Source organism: Aricia agestis, chromosome Z (genome assembly GCF_905147365.1).
Source record: "Aricia agestis chromosome Z, ilAriAges1.1, whole genome shotgun sequence".
NCBI lineage: Eukaryota > Metazoa > Arthropoda > Insecta > Lepidoptera > Lycaenidae > Aricia > Aricia agestis.
This window is the reverse complement of record NC_056428.1, coordinates 24792727-24814107: the sequence shown is the minus strand read 5'-3', so window position 1 is coordinate 24814107 and position 21381 is coordinate 24792727. Positions and strand designations below refer to the sequence as shown.

The following is a 21381-nucleotide window of genomic DNA, read 5'->3' as shown; positions in this document are numbered from 1 at the left end:
ATTTAAGGGGGGCTCCCATACAACAAACGTGATTTTGTCGTCCTTTATTTCTCTATGTCAATAATGGAAACAGGTAGGCACTTGAATTTTTCACAAAGTCTTTTGTAATATGTGTACTTTAATATTTAATTATAATATTAAAATAAAATGCCTTAATGTCATGTTAAATCACCTAACACGGTGTTAAATTTAATTCCTGCTATGGAGGTCCGTTAAATATTTAACAGGCTGTTATATGAGTCAAAATAACAACTTTCAAAGACAATAATATGCAATATCAATAAAAGAATCTGTTTTGACTTTTGAGTCTTTCCGCCATGTTTCCGCTACGTCCTTATTATTAATTATTTTCATAGTTATGAATAAATATTTATTTTCACTTTGCCAAAAATTCAGCCTTCGGATTTCCTTGACATTGCAAATATACTAACTTGTTGATACAAGTTAGTATATTTGCAATTTTGATAAATTACCAAACCGAAATATGTAAATAAAAGTTTGTATTATGATTCATGTTTTTAGCTTTGACAGATAATAATTATTAACCTGGTAAATTAAGAAGAACTATTATAGCGTAACAAATGTAAGCGATCAGTGATATTTTAATTTGTCGCATTATCTACTATAATACTACTATGGAAGAAAGTGACACATTGCAGAGAACATGTCGTATTAATCTTTTACATTGCAATTTCGTCGCCTTATAACAAGAATGAACGAATTGATAGTTGTTCACTCGTTGTTCACTTATCATTGCATTTACTAATGCGCTGTTAAATTTTTACTGTGGGACATAAGTATTTTAACAGTCTGTTTAATTTTCCAAGGTCCGTTAAGTAATGCCTTGTTAGGATTTAACAAACAGAGGTTGGTGAAATTGGGTCTAAGGAATCTCAATAAAGCCATGTATGTTACTTTATGTAAGCCATAGAGTAAAACAATTTCCGATCTTTTTCTCAAACTGGATTCAGACCTATTACATAATAAAGAGACACATACCTTACTACTTCTCATAACACCCACGGTGTCCCCTTCTCGAAGAAGTTCTAGAGCGGGCCCATATGATGTCAGCAATGTTATTCCATCTTTAACAATGGAAGCCCCGGACATAATCTGTAACAAAACATAATATTATGGTAAAAATGAGTGATTCTTGTTAGTCTTATATCTTTATATATAAAAAGGGATATTATTTACCTCTACAATTGCAACTGAATATAATAATATTGTGTCGGGCAACCTGGTATATAAGAACATGTTTATGTCACAGCTAAAGAGTAAAACTGACAATGGCCTTTCCCGTACAATTTCTTGTATGAAATTAGGGGGCAGACGAGTAAACGGGTCACCTGACGGAAAGCGACTTGCTCATAGACACTCGCAACATCAGAATAGTTGCAGGTGCCTTGCCGGTATTTTAAGAGGGAATACAATGGGGTGGGTTATTAATAATGTCTGGAAATATTTTATATTTGTGTTATGTTCTTATTTCCAAACATGAATGATTCCAATAGAGAGTTACTTTACAAAACATATATACTATACAAAACATATACATACCCATGCTGTGTTCCGCAGTTTTGTTGCTGTTGCTGGTAGCTCCATGAACTCCGGGTCCAGAGTGGTAACACCAATCTCCAGGCTGCCATTCCAGACGTTTACCTGCACAAAAAATTAGTAACATTATTTCAATTTAGAATTAATGTTTCACAAATGCCTAATAAACTTAAAAGGAACAAAACTTATTAGATTGTGGAACAGACCTCTAGCTTTGGCAGTACTCAATAATAATTCGACAGCCCTGCAAAACATTTATCGGGTTACCGGGTCTACACTATTTACTTTACCATAAACTGCTTATGCTGTGTTAAAATTTTGTCTTTTAAGGTATTCTCTATCAAGCACGGCATCCTTTCACTGTTTGCATAAAGAGCTGATTGTTTGAAAATACATATATTAATAATATACTATGATTTCACTTCTAGGGTTACTTAGTACCATAAAGTTAATATACCTAGCGGAATAGAACAACAATATCGAGCTGTCAAACAAAAGCGAAATTGGTTTCATCTGTGTGTAAAAATATGTGTACGTATACACTTACACAAGCATGATTGAACATGATTTCTATGAGATTAAATTGTCAACTTGGATCGGTTTGTACCAGCTCTAAGTGTGTCCATGGGACCACAGCGGGGTAAGTATGTAACTATTTTTGTTTTTAGCAGTATATTTTTTATAAGATTTTCTTTTCTTTTTAGTGTACAAAATGGCTTCTAACAATATAATTAATGTCTTGGACGATAATGCAAAGTCAGTTGTTGCTAATTGGCTACGAAATCTCGATAAAAGTGATTCTGACGAAGAATGTAATATTCGCCATCATATCGGAAATAATCCAAGTTCTTTTGCCTTCTGAAGCCACACAAGATGACCAAAAACGAGAGGAAAATTTGTATCTTTGCCCTTGGCGTCTTTGAGGGAGGACTGAATACCCGTGTCACAGCTGTTCAAAGCCAGTCTGCCTATAAGCTGCACCAAAAAAATATGTTCGAGCTGCGTCGAAAAGACCAATAATTGACCCTTGCACATTTTTTTTTGTTAAGATATAAACATTTAATTCATGTTCTTTTGTGTTTTTTTAAATACATTTTTTTAAGTTTATATGTTAAATATTTAGTAAAGTAACAAGAAGGTTGTGATTTTTAAGTCAGAAGTTGACACTTGTTATTTTATATGAAAAGTTCTGTGATTTTGATTTATAGTTCCTATAAAAGTGTTCACTTTTAATTATGTTTAATAATTCTATTGTTAAGACTTGTTTTAACAATAAAGCTGATTACAAGACTGTAAAAGCGTTTAATTGTAGTTTTAGAGCTATTTCAATATGAGTCCACAGGAGGTAAATTATGTACTAAAAATCCACCGGGTAAACTGAGGGTTAAGATTAGAGGATGAAAATTTTAGAGAATAGCTAAGGGCAAAATGGCAAATTAAAACAAAGGGTGTGTCAATTATATTACCCCTCTTTTTGGGAATTTGCATGTCACAAAATGCACTTATTGATTTTTGTCCCAAATACCTACATGCAGCTAAAAATGTATGAAATTATTTTTGGATATGAATAAATTAGTGTGAGAGATAATTTACTAGTAAAGCCTACCTTTCGGTCGATGCATATTTCAAAAACGACGTCGTCTTGAAGAGGTTCCGCGCTCAGGATCAAGCCGTGATTAAATTCGACGAAATTGCGAACAGCAGTTGTGTTCTCGTGCAGCAGAGTTACTCTGTCGCCACACCTCCGGTGAAATCTCATCGTTCACTTATTTAATACCACCGTCATATCATCATTCATGGAAGAACTCCATCGTCCCGAATTTTTTTTCGGAAATCAATTGTTATGATTTAAAAAAATGAACACCTTACACAATCGTAATTCCATTTATACGAACACATCGTAATTCTCTATGTTACGTTCCATGTTGAATATATTACGGTATTTTATTCAATTATTAATTTTGTAAAAGCACGCTCTCAAAATTGATTTTAATTTTAAACAATGAGCGAAAACTGAAAAGCACTCACGGCTCGTCCCACTTTTTTCACGGTAACTGACAAGTGACAGAAAATGATTTGACATTTGTCAACACAAAATACAAATGTCAATGTCAATGTTTTTTTTTTATTCCCCCAGCCATTATACGGGTCTTGTTTTTTTTCAATCAATGTGTTTTATAATATCACTAGCTGTCCCGGTGAACTTCATGTCACTTTGAAACCTTCCCTGGACTTCTACGAATATTTTAAGACTAAAGTCAGCCCAATCCGTTCAGCTGTTTTCGAGTTTTAGTGCGACTAACACATTTGAAAATCCATTTATATATAAGAGGAGAAGATATTATTTTAAGATCAAAAATTATCATTAATAAGTATAGTTTAACTACCGTATTATATAAATTATATAATGAGCAATCCAGCAAGAATAATTATTATTTATTTTAATTAACCGTGCCGTCTTTAGTTTACTAGCAACACTTGAGAATATTTCTTGATTGACACTAGATGGCGTTTCTTGGTACTGATCTCCGATTTTCTGATCTTGTTTGTTCCCACTTTGTTCCAATCAATCAGTAGTACAAGAAATTTTAGGATAATAAATTATCATTAATAAGTATTGTTTAACAATTCAGCAAGAAAAATAATTATTTTATTTTACCGAGCAAATTTCTTTAGTGTACTAGTGACAGGTGCCAACACTTGAGAATCTTTCCTACTCGACACTAGATGGCGTTACTTAGTACTTAGCTCCGAGTTCAACATAAAATTTACTTATTTTAAAATATATTTTGTACTTGCAGCTATTGTTAAATTTTTATTGACAAAATGGCCCCGACGATTATTAGAAATCTGACAAAAACCTTTTCCGTCAGTATAAACTGTACTTATAATAGATTATTACAGGGGTTCCCAATATTTTTTTAGCCTGCAGCGCAGTTACACGTAAAATATCTTATCACGGTGTCCTACTCTAGGAATATATAACACTGCCCTACTCTACCTAGCTATTAGAAAAATATACATAAATAAATACCTTCAATGATTATAGCTAGTATATGCAGGTAAATAGTAATAAATTTTAAGCAGATCTTCCTGCTTTACATAATTAATAATTTTATAATATTTGTGGTTCGGATAGTGAGGATCCACTCACGGCGCCCCTCTTGCCTTTCCACGGCGCACCAGGGCGCCGCGGCGCACAGTTTGGGACACAGAAGTTAATCAGAAACTTTTTCAAATCTAAAATTGCCTTCTTAAGAGTCCGTTCTTTATAAGGCTAAATGTTTTATTAGTACCATACACATATCCCTATACGACAATGCCCTGTAATAAATGTGAGATAGATATAGGAGGATATAGGTTAAGTATGTAACTAAAAACTAAAGTTTTTCAGGGTGCGGAAATTACAATTATTGTAGCCTCGTCATCTAAAGTCTACAAATGCGGCGCGATCGACTCGCCGCCGCGTTTAGGGCCAGAGACCAGCCATACAATGGATCCAAGTGTGTAGTAGAAGGAATATGTCTTACCATGACGATAACTACGACTTTTTTATAGTTAGCCTTCAAAGGAACGTGGCCTTCTATGGTGCATAGCCGTTACAAATTGTTTGGCTGCCTTCACATAGTATCGCGAGAAGTGCGGCTGCCACGCGACTTCTACAGTGTGTAACCTCTATAACACCCTAAAGTATTATCACTTATTTTTGTTACACCCTGTATACTAAAACGAGCCGCGCGGCTAGAACAATTTTTTATTACTATCAAGTATCAAGCTAATTTTTGGTGAGTAGCTTCATTTTGATAAGAGGAACCTCAAATTCCTCTGCGAAAATTCTCGAAAGAGGTAGCTAGCAGAGATAGAAAGATTTAATATTTGGATTTGATGGTCCTAAAATATCGATTGTTCTATAATATTTTGTAGGACGAGGTTTGTACCTCGCCGCGCTTCGCCTCGCCTCGCCTCGCATCGTCGCGTTGCGGTCTGAATTGACCCTAAGCCCAAGCGCACACTAGCGGCCAAGGCGCAGTTATAATGCGTTTCTAAGCATTGAATATGTTGAAAGTTACAGTTGAGCCCAGCTCGGGTATATTCGCTTCGCCCGTTTGTTTGAAGTCGAGGTAATCCTGGGTCAATTCAGACCGCAACGCGACGCCACAATAGACATAACTACATAATTCTGTCTACTCTGGCGACGCGTAAATACATTTCTAAATTTAAATGGACAAGGGCGTCGCCAGCCGATGGCGCAGGGGGGGGCAAGTTGACTTTACCTACTACAGTCTACAATTCATACTTTACTCACTCTCTATAAATGAGAAAAGTAGGTATGAATTGTAGGTAAAGTCGACAGCACATGAAACTTTTCATTTGTACTACGAGCCTTACATCTATTACCAGATTTTAATATTATAGTGGTCGTTGCTTTTGCATTATATTTGGCAACGTTTTTTAGAGTCTATAGGGGGGGGGGGGGGGCAGCTTTTGAGGTAACAGACTTCAACTGCACGAGACGTCATGCAGGTTACATTGAAATGTGTAAATTCCATAAATATAAATGCATAATATCAAATGTACTGATAGCCACGCTTCAATTGCATGGAACCTCCTGCAAAGTTACACCGAAATCTAGGTCAACTCCAATATAATAATATAATTATTTTGAAATGCACCTGACGGCAGCCGCGCGTCACGTTGCGGCCTGAATTGACCCATAGGCCATATCTGGATCATAATTACTATACGCGACGCGTTTGATCAAATTATAAGTATATTATTTTTGAATTTTAAAATATGATTAACCAACTAGAATAAAATGTATCAATTTTATTGAACTTAAGGAAGCTTCCGAAACCATCAACGCGATAAAGGCTTTTAATGGCTTCAAAAGTTATTTTATCTAGTTTCTTCTGTTATTTGTAAAGTATTACTGCTAAAAACGATTTATTTTCATTTATGCTAATAAACGAACATATTACCTATTAGCACACAATCATTCTGGGGCCTAGATTGTAAGCAGACGAAAATAGCACATAAGTAATTATTATTTATTAACTTGATGCCCGCAACTCCGTTGCGTCAAATGTCGTTTATCGCGCGGGAACCGTACATTTTTCCGGGATTAAAAGTATCCTATGTCCTTTCTCGGGACTCAAAATATCTCTGTACCAAATTTAAGCAAAATCGGTTCAGTGGTTTGGGCGTGAAGAGGTAAAAAACAGACAGACAGATAGACAGACTTGACAGACAGACACACTTTCGCATTTATAATATTAGTGTGGAAGTATGGAAGTATGGATGCTATTAGCTAATAATAATACGTGTTTGTTTTAACAACGATACAGAAAATTAATGTTTAAGAAATTATTAAAAGATAATAATAAAATAGTAAGGGAGCCCTAGAACAAATTATTTTGTGATTAACTACATTTTGATAAGACGAACAACATTTTTATTTTCGAAAAATCTCGAAAGTGGTAGCTAACAGAGATAGAAAGGATTTCATACTTTGACTTGATGGTCCTAAAATAATATTTTAGGACCATCAAGTCAAAGTATGAAACTAAAGTACCACTTTACAAATAAAACAATCCATATTATGGATTGTTTTATTTGTAGGACAAGGTTACTCGTAAATTATATAACTATTAACTTACCAATATACAAAAAATCTGCTGGTTAGGGTTCCGTTACAGGGTTCTGTAATCAACAAAACTCGGTTGATACTGTACCCTAAAACGGAACCCTAACCAGCTTATAGTAATCACAAAATAATTCGTTCTAGGGCTCCCGTACTAATAAAATTTAATAATTTTCCGATGGTAGTCCAGATTTAAATCGCTGATCCGTACACCTGAGGGATCCGGATAATTGAGTTTCTACTGTAAATCAAAAATCCTTTACTCGAGTACAATGGTATCCTATTTCAAGATTTATCTGTGAGTTTCCGAGCAAGATTCTTATGCATTTTCAATTTCTCACATATCAGATATACAGCTACTCGAAAAGCTTTCAACAGGAGCATGAGTTAATCCGGATATTCGTTTTTACTTTTACAGGTTCCCTACGGATACTAGATTAAATTTACAAGAAAATAATCTTGTAGTTATCATGTAGATACTAGATCAGATATCCGCAAAGTGTGCGGCACACTGGTGTACCGCCGTGGTTTTTGGTGTGGCTCAGAAGTTATGGTCTACATATGGTCTTCGTAGTTCCGAGTTCATACTAAGTTCTAGTGCTAAGTGCCAAAAAACGAACATCTCAGGACGATCGACGAACGCGTGTTTATTTCCACAGTTTGTCTATACTTTTGCATTTGTACTGGTGGCCGTGCTAGCTCGGCTGGGCGAGATTGAGAGAGAGGGACTGCGGCGCTCTTTGTTTGCCTTCGGCGCCCCTTTTTACCCGGCACCCTGGGCGGTCGCCTAACGTCACCCCCCCTAACCCCGCTACTGATTATACTATCTAATCCTAAAATACGTGCTGGTGTGTACCTGACTTTATCTATAAAGTAACGATATTACGGAGAATTTTCTCGGATTGATAGCAGCTTCACTAACATCCGCTACGGCTAGGAAATGTATTATTCGAATATATAGGAATATTTTTAAAGAAATATTTAAATAATAATATATTCGAATTACATTCCCTAGCAGATATCAAAAATGAAAAGCTACTGAAAGTAATATTATTATTTATCCATGCTAATATTATACTTAAATTTTTTGTGTCTTTCCTTACCCCTAGAGGAGAGACGTTTTGCTGATGTAATCTTTTTCGTAAAAATTGATTAATTTCTCATTGATTCTCAGTAGAGTTGTTACTGTCGAAAATTAACATACGCGTGCCTATATAAAGTAACACACATAAGTATTATAGTAGATAGAAGTATTATAGCAGAAGCCATGGAGAGAGTCGGTCTATGTCGATAACTACAGGCAAAATTCTTTCTTTATAAGGTACCATAAGGTAACCACTACAACACTCATTGGGCGGATGGCTCCGCACTCGATGTTTTTACCTCAACACCGAAAGTTGTCAGAAATACACTTTTTAGAGACTGGTTTTCGAAATAATTGTTAATTGTTAATCAGTTTAATTGAGTTTTATTAAATGTCTTAATTTATTCCCTCTTGTAAGTTGCTACTATTTACAGTGTGTTACAAAACTAAGTGATAATACTTTAAGTTGTGTATAAGTCCCGTGTAGAGAGTTCACTGTAAAAGTTTCAGCGCTGCTACTTTCATAGTGAACTCTCCACAAGAACACACACCCTAAAGTATTAGGTGTCACTTAGTATTGTTACACCCGGCCTATATTAAGACGTATATGCGTTAACAATGTAATAATTGTGTATCTTCTTGTATATTATTGTTACTTAATTTAATTACTATTTGTTTTCCGGTAAAATTTACATTAAAATTTAAGAAAGGATGTCCGTCTGTCTATCTGTCTGCTCGTTACCTCCTCACGCCCAAACTGCTAAGGGTGGGTTGCACCAACTTACTTTAACTATACTAACTGTAACTTTAACACTTTAACTACAATACAAAATGTCAAATCTTTGGTTAAAGTTAAAAATGGACGCAATCAAGATGCCTTATTTAACCATAACCATAGAGCTCGACAAGGCTTTAAATACACGTGGCGAAAAAAGGAACTAACGCTGTCATCATACAAAAACGCCATTTTTGACAGTTCTCCTTTACCAGCAGCGCCCCCGCCCACGTTCTTATAAAGCCTTGTCGGACCAGCAACGTCTTCTGTCATATTCTGTGGTCAAAGTTAAGGTTAAAGTTAAATTAGCCTTAACTAAAACCATAACTTTGACCATAACTTTAACTTTAACCACGCCTCTGGTGCAACCCAACCTAAGTCGATTTGGCTGTATGGCATGTGGATATACTTTGAGTTGTGGGTGTCATCTACTTCATATTAAATTTATTATTATCTGATATTCAAATGATTATTACAAATGATTTAAATGAAACAAATAAATAAAAAACAAAATATATAGATTTATTTAGTTAAGTTCTGAATTTTCAGCGCGTGAAATGAAATGAAAATGAAATGAAATGAAAAATATTTATTTCTAAGTAGGTTAACAAAGTTAACATTTATAGAACGTCGTGTCTACATGAGGCCTACCACCGGTTCGGGAACTACCCCGCTGAGAAGAACCGGCGTAAGAAACTCGCACGGGGCCACCTTTTACCAAAAAGGTGGAAAATAACAATAATAGCTTAAGCTAAATTACACTAAGTATGTAAAAATGTAGTGCCATTAATTATATTATAGAAGCGGCCTATGGTTTGTCACTTCGATCACTAATATACGGCTCAGCCTGGTTATTGGTATATCTAGCTTGTGCTTATTGCTAGTGTTCCTGCAGTGAATGTCACTTTTCATTTTAAAATTATTTACATTAAACCAATTTACTATTTTTGAGAGAGCACAATAATTTACCTCGTTATAATTCGACTGTTGTCTTACCTTAAAAATAAGTGAAGTGTCATCAGCAAAAAGTACTATCTCGTTATTACTTAACTAGATAAGGTAAGACATTTATATAGATGAGAAAAAGAAACGGACCCAAAATGGATCCCTGTGGGACACCTAATTCTATTTTGGTCCCAGTGGACCTTTTACTATTGACTTCAACCCTTTATGATTATGATTTTTTAAGTTTTAAAGTTAATGCGGTGCATTTATCATTTTATTTTACACGCAATTTTCGGGACGCGCAAAAACAGACTTTCGCGAAGTGTTTTAGAGTTTACTCCGGAGTAGAATCCCAAAAATGGGATGCACAGCCCTTCGAATGTAATTGGAAGAATGTCGTATGTGCGCCAACTGTTTCTATGTCAAGGGAGTAAGGTTAGGTTCGTGATGGGCAAGGAGATAGGTCGTTGTGGGAAAGATACGGGCCGCATGTGGGCGGCTATCGATCGGTGCGCGCCAAGTCGAGTCCGCGGTCCGCCTGCCAGCGCTGGCAGTAAACATTCGCGTTCGAGAACCAAAAGCATGCACACGTTCCTGGCCTTGGTGCTCCTTGCACTGGCGTACGCGCTAGCCCGCCCATCTGGTAAGTACACGAAACAATTTTCCGCAAACCCCGAACACCGAAAGGGAATTTTATTAACATGGCGATAGGTTTGGCGGGTTTTAAAACTCTCTGACACCTGTTACACCGGCCTCGGAAAGTTTGAATTTAAGTTTCGGAAACTATTTTAATTACACGATTGGTTGATTTAATTAATTTTGTGAATGTTGGTGAATTTTTGCGGAATAAAATACGTTTTTTTTTATTTTTCTATAGCGTCGCTGTGTTATCAGCGGACGCTCTTGTCGTTGGTGATAAAACTGTGTTAGCGTACGTCAACAATTTGTGTTTCGTGCGGTTCGCATATTTCGGATTTCTAATGAATATGTAGAAAGCAACCCTTAAAATTTAAATATCTACTTTTAGCGTAAAATAATTACATAATAATATAATATAATAAACAAAACTCTCGCTATTTAAAAAAACAAAACGCAAGATAAAATATTATTTTATCGTGTGGCCTACTATATTATTATAAATACTTATAAAGAAATTGAAAAACATTGAAAGGGCCAGTAATCACTTCTATTGTATGTTAAAAGATACCTACGTGTATTTTATTAGGTATTGTTGTTATTTGTTAATAAAAAAAACATAAAATGAATGATGTGCATTGTACGTAACATGAACTAAATTGCTGCAGAGTCTTCATTGTATTTTACTGTAATATAAAAATAAAATATTTAAAATAAAAATTCGGCCAGGTGCGAGTCGGACTCTCGCACGAAGGGTTCCGTACCATTATAAAGCAAACATAGGCAAAAAACTGTTTTTGTATCGGAGCCCCCTTAAATAATTAATTTATTTTATTTTTAGTATATTTTGTTGTTATATAGCGGCAACAGAAACACATAATTTGTGCAAATTTCAACTCTTTACCTCAACCGTTCCTGAGATATAGCCTGGAGACATACAGACGAACAGACAGGCAGACAACGAAGTCTTAGTAACAGGGCGCCGTTTTTAACCTTTGGGTATGGAACCCTAAAAACTTTGCACCTCTTTGGTTTCATATTTAAAGGTACTTAATTTTAATAATATCTGCAAATTACATTTTAGCAGACAAGGTTATTGTTTGAAAGTACACCTTTCTGAGGGTGCAATGCTCTATGATTATAATGCTCTGACTTGCCAGACAGTCAACAATAATTATTATCAAATGTTAATAATTTCGTCTGCAAGCAGATTAAGTTCTATGTTATCGCACGCAAAAAGGGTTTCAAAATATTCTAAAAAAATACATTAGAATCAATTGATGAGAATTTTTACCTTCAATACCAAATAGATAATTAGTTTTTTTATTATTGAATAATTTCTGATCTAATAAAATATAAGCTTAAAAAGTTAATAGCAGCTTATCACTTATGAGTTATGACTAAGCTTTTACAACCCTGCGAAGAAATGCGCGTGCGCAGATACACAGTGCGAACTTAAAACGGTAGTTCTAACATCTACCTAAGTATCAAATAATAATAACAGCTTTTTTTAAATATAAATTCAATAAAAAAAGGTTAATGCCAGATGCGACTTCATATTTTTTCTGCAAGCGAATTATTCTTTTTTTTCTAATTTCTAGTTTTTAAGAATTGTGATGTTGACAAGGTCAAAGATTAACAGATTTTTAGACAAAGTAAACTTAAAACGAAAAAATAAGCTTTTGTAAAATTTTAGCTTTTTATCTTATGTATCTTTTTTTTGTTATGAGCCTTCAAAGTTGGATAGTCATGTCGATTTTTTTAATTTCTTGTATTAATATGTATATAGATATGCGCGTACATTTATAACAATTTTTCTACCACCACTATCAAAACGCACATAGCATTTAACATAGCTTTCGAACAAAGTTAATCTCATTTCTCCCGCGATGCTAGGTACTTACAAGCTGTCAGTCAGTGACGTCATAGCCCACTATCATTTTGTATGGAGCGTTTTGAGAAGGTTTATTTTAAGTGATTTTCGAATTGTTATATCTTGGAGAGTTATTAAGATATCAGAGTCATTCTTTCACCGATGTTTCTATTTTTGCTAGTTCTTTTATATACCAATAATAAAAAAGTCAACTAGCGAATTCTTGCTAAAGCGATCTGCTTGCTTGTCAAATATACTGGTGCAACACAATATCTTGTCATATTATGTCAATATCTTATTTTAAAAAAATATTCAGCGTGTACCAAAAATAAGTGATAATACTTTACTATAAATTATTATGATGATGTGTTAAAATTATTTACTTTAAATTATATATACCATTATTGTCTTGGTTGTTAATTTCATATTGATAGATATTATTAATTAGAGGACTTAATATTGCATTGCACACCATTTTAATATGGTAGAATGAAAGATTCAATTGTATAATATATAGAATTAAGACCAACATGTACTTCATTCTGGCAATAAATGAATTATGGTGTGTATGTCTTCCTTATAGAGAGTTCACTGTGAAAGTAGCAGCGCTGAAGGACCAATTTTTTTTTCACTTTTGTATGGGCAATCGCCCGAACGTCACGAGTTTCCCCATACAAAAGTGAAAAAAAAATTATGGAACACATAGCCACCCTAAAGTATTATCACTTATTTTTGTTACACCTTGTATACAGCCGAACCTCCTCCATTTACGGAAGTCGGCTAGAAAATATTATCTTATACCTCTAAACGAGCAATTCTTGTGTATATATATATATATATATATATATATATATATATATATATATATATATATATATATATATATATATATATATATATATATATATATATATATATATATATATATATATATATAATTGGAATCTCGGAATCGGAATCGGCTCCAACGATTTTCATGAAATTTAGTATATAGGGGGTTTCGGGGGCGATAAATCGATCTAGCTAGGAATCATTTTTAGAAAATGTCATTTTATATAGCTAGTATTGTTTTAAACACGAGTGTGACATAAGCAATTATAGAAAACTATAAAAGTAATAAATAATTTATTTAATAATTGAATTTAAATTGACGAACCAGTTTGATGTGTGTATGTGGTCCATTATTATTATAGTTCTCCGAGAGAGCCGACTTAAGTGAAAAACATAGTAAAATATACCTATAGCGTGCTCCATGGTGGTATGTTAAGAAGAAAGTCTCTAAAAATAATATTGTCTGGAATAAACAAAATAAAGGGAGGAAAAAAGGATCTGAAGCATGAAACACCCATAGACGATTTTAAACATATCATTGGCGTGCATGCAGTGGTTTTCGTACATTAAAAAGAAAAAGATATATTATTTAACTTTTACAACCAGGTACATTTAAGAAAATTTATTTTGTACAATGTAGTATCAGATAAGAATGATATCTAATGTATCTCTGCTCAACTCGTAAGGAAGATATATAAGACATAAAAAGACTAAAAGATCTCGGATATCAGAGCTTGGAAAATAAATAAAACAGTCAAGTTCCAAGACTAAGTCAAGTTAAAGACTTTGAGTTGAAATTAACCATTGTTACGTTATGCCGACAGTCCAATATAGAACCTCCTATGGTGGATTTTTAAAATACACATCTAGTTTGGATTAGGTTGCGTATTCTTAACGCGAAAAAAAAGTTTGTAAAAGTGTGGCACAGAGAGGTCGAGAGACAATAAAGAAAAAAATATATTCAAAACCATGTCTGGACTCTGGAGTCAACGACGAGAAAAAACAAGTAATAAATAAACCGCTAAATAAAGGGAAATGAGACTATATTTTAAAAGTGATAACTTTATTTGCGTGAAATTACTTCTATTTAGAGCTTATCCCAGCGATGGAAAATAATTCTTAAGAATTAAGATAATATTTTCAAGAAGCAATAAGTATAATAATATTATACATTAATTTAACTTTAAGGTGAGAATTAATTATTGTTATTTTAATAATTATACTGATGAAATATATCCAAACTGATGTTTTAATTCAAACTCAGTGCAGATGCTTCCATTATATCACAATATTGTATCAAAATAATTTTTGTAAGTAAGTATATCTTCATTTTCACAGTATGATGTATCCACGGACGTAAAAAAAGTAATGTATCTATAAATTTAAAAAAAACTCTGTATACTTACTAAGAATTTTCTAGCAAAAACTGTATAAATAGCTTCACGATAAATACATGTTGTTTTTAATTAGAACATTGTCACGCTTCAGTAGGGATAAAGGGATTAGCCGTACGTGAAATGTGTTTGAGAACACTTTATAAACCTACTCTATGCCTGAGCGTTAGACCCTAAATCCTAATCACTCAATTTCTATCTGTTATATTAGGTACCTCTTACATTTTGAAAACCACGATTAAAAGCTCTGCTACATAAGATAAGCATTAAGCATGCATGATTTTAAGTGGAAAACCTACTGAAGGATCAGGCTTCGGCCACATGTTCAATGTGTTTCGGATACCCAACACCGGTGTCAGAGGTGTTAAATGGCTTAAAATTATTTTCTCTCTCATACGGTTGCGAAATGGCAGCCATTTTATTTTTTACTCGGGCTCTAATATACTAATTTGACCGAAACTTCTCATATCATATTCTCATATTAACATACAAAACGAACCGGTTTATTAATAAATTTTCACAAAAAGCCAATAACCAAATAAATATACAAAAACCCTAACTTTTTTCTTTAACTTTTGTTTTTCTGTGTTTTATCCACGAAAATTAAAACATTGTAAAATTATTGTTATAGTCTACTTATTTAGCTATCACCAAATGCGACCTTTTTAGGGTTCCGTACCCAAAGGGTAAAAATGGGACCCTATATTACTAAGACTTCGATGTCTGTCCGTCAGTCCGTCCGTCTGTCTGTGTGACTCAAGAACCGCTGTCCGCTATAATAGCTAGCCTTCTTGTGTTACATATCTGTTGCCGCTATAACAACAAATACTAAAAACAAAATAAATTTAATATTTAAGGGGGGCTCCTATGCAACAAGCGTATTTTTTTTGCCACTCATAGAGGCACTTGGAATATTCACGAAATACTCAGTTGTATTTGTACTTTAATAATTAAATTTAAATAAATTCATATACTTAAGTAAAGGTATAATCGGAGACATCCACTTTGTATTCCTGCCCGCTAGGCGTGGTATGGCCCCTCAGCATTTACACATACTTATTTTAAAAATCAAATCAAATTAACATCAATAAAGTTATTATATTTTTTAAACTATTAAGCACTAAGCCTTTGTGTATCAATCATATAAAGTCTAAAACCTAGAAATTAGGTACTCATTTTACTGTTACAGTTGGGACTATACCTAACTTTAAAATATTATGTTATAGACAACTGTAACTAAACTCGTAGGTAGTTTCAATTATTATCGTCTTCGCTCGAAAGCAATATCTCAATTTTACAATAACTTGGCCACGTCTGAGTGCAGCTTACTTCGGAAACTGCTCGGCAATAGCTCCAATAAGCTTTATTGAAGTGGAATCTAGACAAGATTGAGAAAACGTTCTGAATCTGAGAGCAGTTTGACAGTTCTAGACAATGATATTGTATGTTACTATTAGAAACTCATTGGTTCTAGAATTGACTTAGTCTTTGAAAACTTCGTAATGACAGGCTCGAGTTTATTTATCCATATAATATTTTTTAAGTAGATAACGAACATCAACATTATATTTCAGCCAAAAAAATGACATCTGGAAATTCAAGTTCCTATGTCTCTGAAACTCGATTTTCGATCCACTCGCTCGGCCCCTTCGTCTGCAAAGCGCCTTATTGGTACTTTTCATAGTCTTTTAGATCGAGACTCGGGTTGTCAATCGATTTAAAAAATCTATACTTACAATATTATAAACCTGAAGAGTTTGTTTGTTTGTTTGAACGCGCTAATTTCAAAAACTATTTTTATGACAATATTTGGTACAGATATAGAGTAGACCATGTGAAGGGACATAAGCAATTTTTTGCAGGAAAATATACGGTTTCCGTATAATTCCTAATTTACGCGGGCGAAGCCACGCAGGACATCTAGTTTATTATAAATAAGAAAGTGTGTCTGTCCGTCTGTTACCTCTTCACGCAAACAGCTGAACCGATTTTTCTAAAATTTGCGTCACCTAGTATTTTACAAATTCAAAATCATGTGTTTCTGGAGTGAACGATTTTACCCGGGTTATTTATTAACGCTTCTGTGTGCACCGTCCATCCCCGTGCGTTCTCGGTTCGTCACGTGTTACGACTGAGTTGGCAACGACAGAGGCACCGAGTCGAGACAATAAACCAAGACATACAAACTGTTGATCGACTGACTTAATAGTAAATATAGGAAGAATACGAGACGAGAACTCTTATAAAATTCGTTTAGCACCCGGGAACCGTAAAATTTTCCAAGACAGAAAGTGTCCTCTGTCCTTTCCCGGGAAATCCTGTGTCCTTTTCCTTGTCATCGTGTTTGGGACTGAAACCTAAAACGGAACCTTAACAAACTGATTTTTTGTATATTGATAGGTAATAATTATATAATTTAAGAGTAACATTGTCCTACAAATAGAACAATCCATATTTTGGGACCAGCAAGTCAAAGTATGAAATCCTTTCTATTTCTGTTAGTTACCACTTTCAAGATTTTTCGCAAATAAAAATGTTGTTCGTCTTATCAAAACGAAGCTGCTTACAAAAAATTAGCTTGATAGTAATAAAAAAATGTTCTAGGGCTTCCGTACTAATATTTTTTATCCTCGGTACATACCATAACCAAATGGAGCACAGTTTTGAATCTCGCTTATTTAATTTTGGACCATCGATCTGCGTGAAATTTTACAACGTTAGATTAGGACAAGCTCGCTTTTTGAGCATTATATTCCTACGCCGTTTAAGTCAAAACAACGTTAGCCGGATCAGCAAGGGGTTATACAATATACACTATACAGGCTGTAAGTTTTAACAAAACAAAGTGATGATTTTGGGTGTGTAATGTGTATAGGTATGTAGGTATGTACTATGTATGTGTCCCTTGAAAGTTCATTGTAAAAGTAGCAGTACTATGTTTCATGAGAAATGCCCCAACTTAAGGGGGCGCCTAACCCTAAAGTTTCGATTTTATAATTCATTTTTATACTTGAAAATAAGCCCCGAATTGTTTCATTTTCTAAAATTAGATACTACATTATATTTCCGAGAATTCGATCTGAGCAAAAACACGATATCTTAAAATTTTCTCGATAGAAAAAAATCACAAAGATGCATCTAATTTTCACGAATTTTTCATTTATTGCCATAGCCGTGCATTGAACTACGTTAATATTTTAACACATTGTTTAAAATTCTATCATTGTGAGATCGACCTAGCGGATTTTTAAAATGTTGTATATTTATAGAGTTATTGAGAAAAAAACTAATTTGGCGATGAATCCGCGTCGTTCTTTTTCACCTGGCATAATATGAAAGACGGGCCTGAGTGTGAAGAGAGAAGGACGATGTTTGATTTTTGGGGTTAGTCGCCCTCTTAATGAATTTTCCGTAATGAATATGACGTATAATAACATTTTAAAATAAAAACATTTTGTTTTTGATTTCAGTTCTGAGACTGTAGGATAATTGACAAATAATAATAACTCATGTTTATCTTGATTAGCAGGTAATTATAGGAACTTATTCTACCCAATTAACGGAAAGTTCAGCTAGTAAGCTCTCTCTGTCAAAAAATTTGTTGTGTTTGAAGCTTTGTTTTAATGCTAGCTTTTTATAATTGAGCTTTAATGCTACGCGAGAAGAAAGTAAGACTGAAGCTATTCCCGTTGCTAAATCAAAAATTATAAAACTTATGAGGAACCGTCAAACTTTTGCTTAAACGTTTGCAATTTCTCTCTCTTTTAAACAAAATCTTACGTGAGCAATTTGGATAAAACAAGCAATAATAAAATTTAATAAAATGTCATGTCCAAATAGGGTTGCCTTCCGTCCGGATTTCCCCGGATTTGTCCTAGTTTGAAGGGCGTCTGGGGTGCGTCCAGCCGGGTTTTCGAAAAGTGTCCGGTTGAAATCCAGGCACTTTTGATAAGAGAAATTTAACTTTTAAGTCATGCAGCAATAAACGAAAGATAAAAACTCGCTAAGCATACACAATTACACTCGGTTTCTAGCACGGACTTGAGTTAGTCAGATTTTTACAAAATCTTTGTTGGAAAAGCAAAAATTGGTAAGACGTTATCGTAAATGGGCAATTTCAGAAAAACGTGTACAGGGTATAAAATTTCATTTTAATTTTTATGTCAATTTTTTCTTTTTTTCTATATTTTTTTTCTTTAATGTAATAGGACATATAGTTTATTATTATGCAAAAAAACAAAAAAGAACGCGGAATTTAAGGCATTTTCCTGATAATATCAAAAATGACCGTAGAAAAAGTCACCCAACGGAGGTCACATAATGCTACCTGCTTGTTGTTTTAAATTGTTTAAAAATTAACCATCTTATTTAGCACAAATACATTTTTGGTATCAAATACTATACAAGTTTTGCAATGTGTAAACAATAACAATAATGAAAGAAAAGTGATTAATAACAGTAAAACTTGGTCACATACCTGAACAAAGAAATTGAAACACCTGCATTTTAACAACATTTCCGCGCTTTTCACTAGTTAGTTCGCCAGTAAAAACAAAAAGACGTACCTATCGATGAAGAACATACGTTGTTTTGCCAGATCGTGCCGAATAATTTCTAGTATTAGAAGAATTTTTGCAAAAACGAGCGGTCACAAAGCGGAATCTTCCGGAAGACTAAAATTTTCGTTTTAAATTCAAATTAATTTTTAAAAGAAATTACATATAAAAATATATAATTGATACTTTCAGCTGATACATTTGACTTTTGAGATTTTAAATTGTGTATAGAAATCACTTCAAATACTGGATATTTTTTAAAATCAATCATTATCTCATCTTAGTTGGGAAGGGGACAGGTATATTTGATGGTTTTCAATACTTTAAAACCTTCGTAAGTTTTTTATTTAGTAAAGTAACAACAAGACGACAATTTATATACTTATGTATTGAAACATATACTTTTGTCACTTAAATTAATATATTCTGTTAAAAGTTATTTATCTCAACAAAATAAATTAACAAAGTCGAGGGACAAGGCAAAATCAGGGGGAACACATTTTTTTGAAAATGCCCAAATACTGTTTAAGAGGTGTTCGGGGAAATAACCACATTTCGGCCAAATGTCCGGGAATTTTGTCGTGCCTTACCGGCGAAGGGAATTTGGGTGATGGCAACCCTCGGTCCAAAGTACATGTAGGTACATTAGTACATATCAGCTGTTAGCTGTACTTATACGTATTTATACTTATTATTATGCGGTACATATCAGTTTTATTTTATGTATTCTTTAATTTTCCTAGTTTTAATGCCATTTTTAAAGAATTTCTAATGCTAGTATCCTAGAATGCTGTACTTATTTAGCGCACAAACGAAGCTGCTAGCTCTGGAATTTTCGCTGGCATTTCAAATTTTTCCGCTTCCGAGTGTTCACAACTCAGCTGCTTGCATTTCTATGATGTTTGGAATTTTACTGAGAAGTTTTCGTTTATTCCTGCGTCAAGGTTTACAATGTTAGGTATAATAATTTTCGCATTCATCTACCGTCTTTTTCACAAATAATTGTCGGTTGTTTGTTAGTAAACATACAATTTATTACGACTAATTTAGAAGTTTACCTATTCACTAGAGATTTTTATTTGCTAAAGTCAAAATAGTAACCAATCATACAACGCTTAATAATATAAACACTCCTGTCAAAAAACAACAAAACAAAAGCTACAAATGAAAAATTGAAAGAACGTTTGTAGCGTAAAATTATAATAACCTTAAAAATTAAAATATACTCGTAGAGTAAGATACATAAACTACATATTATAATCCAACATGTTAAGGGAGATCGCAGACGGCACACTTTTTGTGTGATCGAGTCTGCGGCGCACTTAATTATAGTCGGTGCATGCATCCATGCAGAATGTATGTGCGCCGCAGACTCGATCACACAAAAGTGCGCCGTCTGCGATCTCCCTAAGTATTATAGTAAAGTATAGGGTACATTCGTAGGTACACACAACGGAGGGAAACGCGAGAAATTTTCCAAAAAAGACAACTTTTAAATCTTAGACCTTCTCATTTAGCCTGTAGTCATGACACGAGACAATGATCATATTGTTCAGATTAAATTGTATGCGGTCGAAAGCCGTTTTGTAACTGAGGCAAGTCCGAATTGCATAGTCCCTCGCGGTCGAGAATAATTGAAAAGTTATTTATTTCGAAACGGTGCCAATAAAACGCTTTACCGCAGGTCTTTTTAATCAATCAACAGTATCAGAAGCAATACTGTACTAAGCTGATATGATAGTTTATAATAAAATATAATAAAAAATGCGCTACTTTGAGGTCGTCAGCTGTTACGAATATTGGGAAAAATTAAGAATTTCATACCACTAAGGTATGAACCTTAGTGGTATGAACGCTGTAGCCGATATTATAATATTATTATAATGTTTAAAAAAGAATGTTGGCGCTGCCTCTAGCGTGAAAAACAGAAAACATTGAAGTACATAATTTATCCGATTTTTCATAATAGTTATTTCATTTTTAAAAACTTGCATTTAATTTTCAAAAATTAACATTTAAACGTTGATTTTTTAACTAGCTACAAATACAACTTTCTCCTCGGAAGTTGATAAGTTGTGATCAAATTATA

The 21381-nt window shown here is 33.8% G+C and overlaps 2 protein-coding genes across 2 annotated transcripts in view; one reads left to right on the top strand and one right to left on the bottom strand.

Annotated features, from left to right (window-relative positions):
* Positions 1-3524, bottom strand: part of LOC121738986 (neuralized-like protein 4) — a 39832-nt gene extending 36308 nt beyond the window's left edge. The window contains exons 1-3 of the mRNA XM_042131286.1: positions 3164-3524; positions 1561-1662; positions 1000-1113 (exon numbers count right to left, since the gene is read on the bottom strand). Of these exons, the coding sequence (XP_041987220.1) occupies positions 1000-1113; positions 1561-1662; positions 3164-3316 (369 nt within the window). The 5' untranslated portion in view covers positions 3317-3524. The remainder of the gene's footprint in view (positions 1-999; positions 1114-1560; positions 1663-3163) is intronic.
* Positions 3525-10581: 7057 nt separating this feature from the next.
* Positions 10582-21381, top strand: part of LOC121739422 — a 93985-nt gene continuing 83185 nt past the window's right edge. The window contains exon 1 of the mRNA XM_042131890.1: positions 10582-10645. Within this exon, the coding sequence (XP_041987824.1) occupies positions 10585-10645 (61 nt within the window). The 5' untranslated portion in view covers positions 10582-10584. The remainder of the gene's footprint in view (positions 10646-21381) is intronic.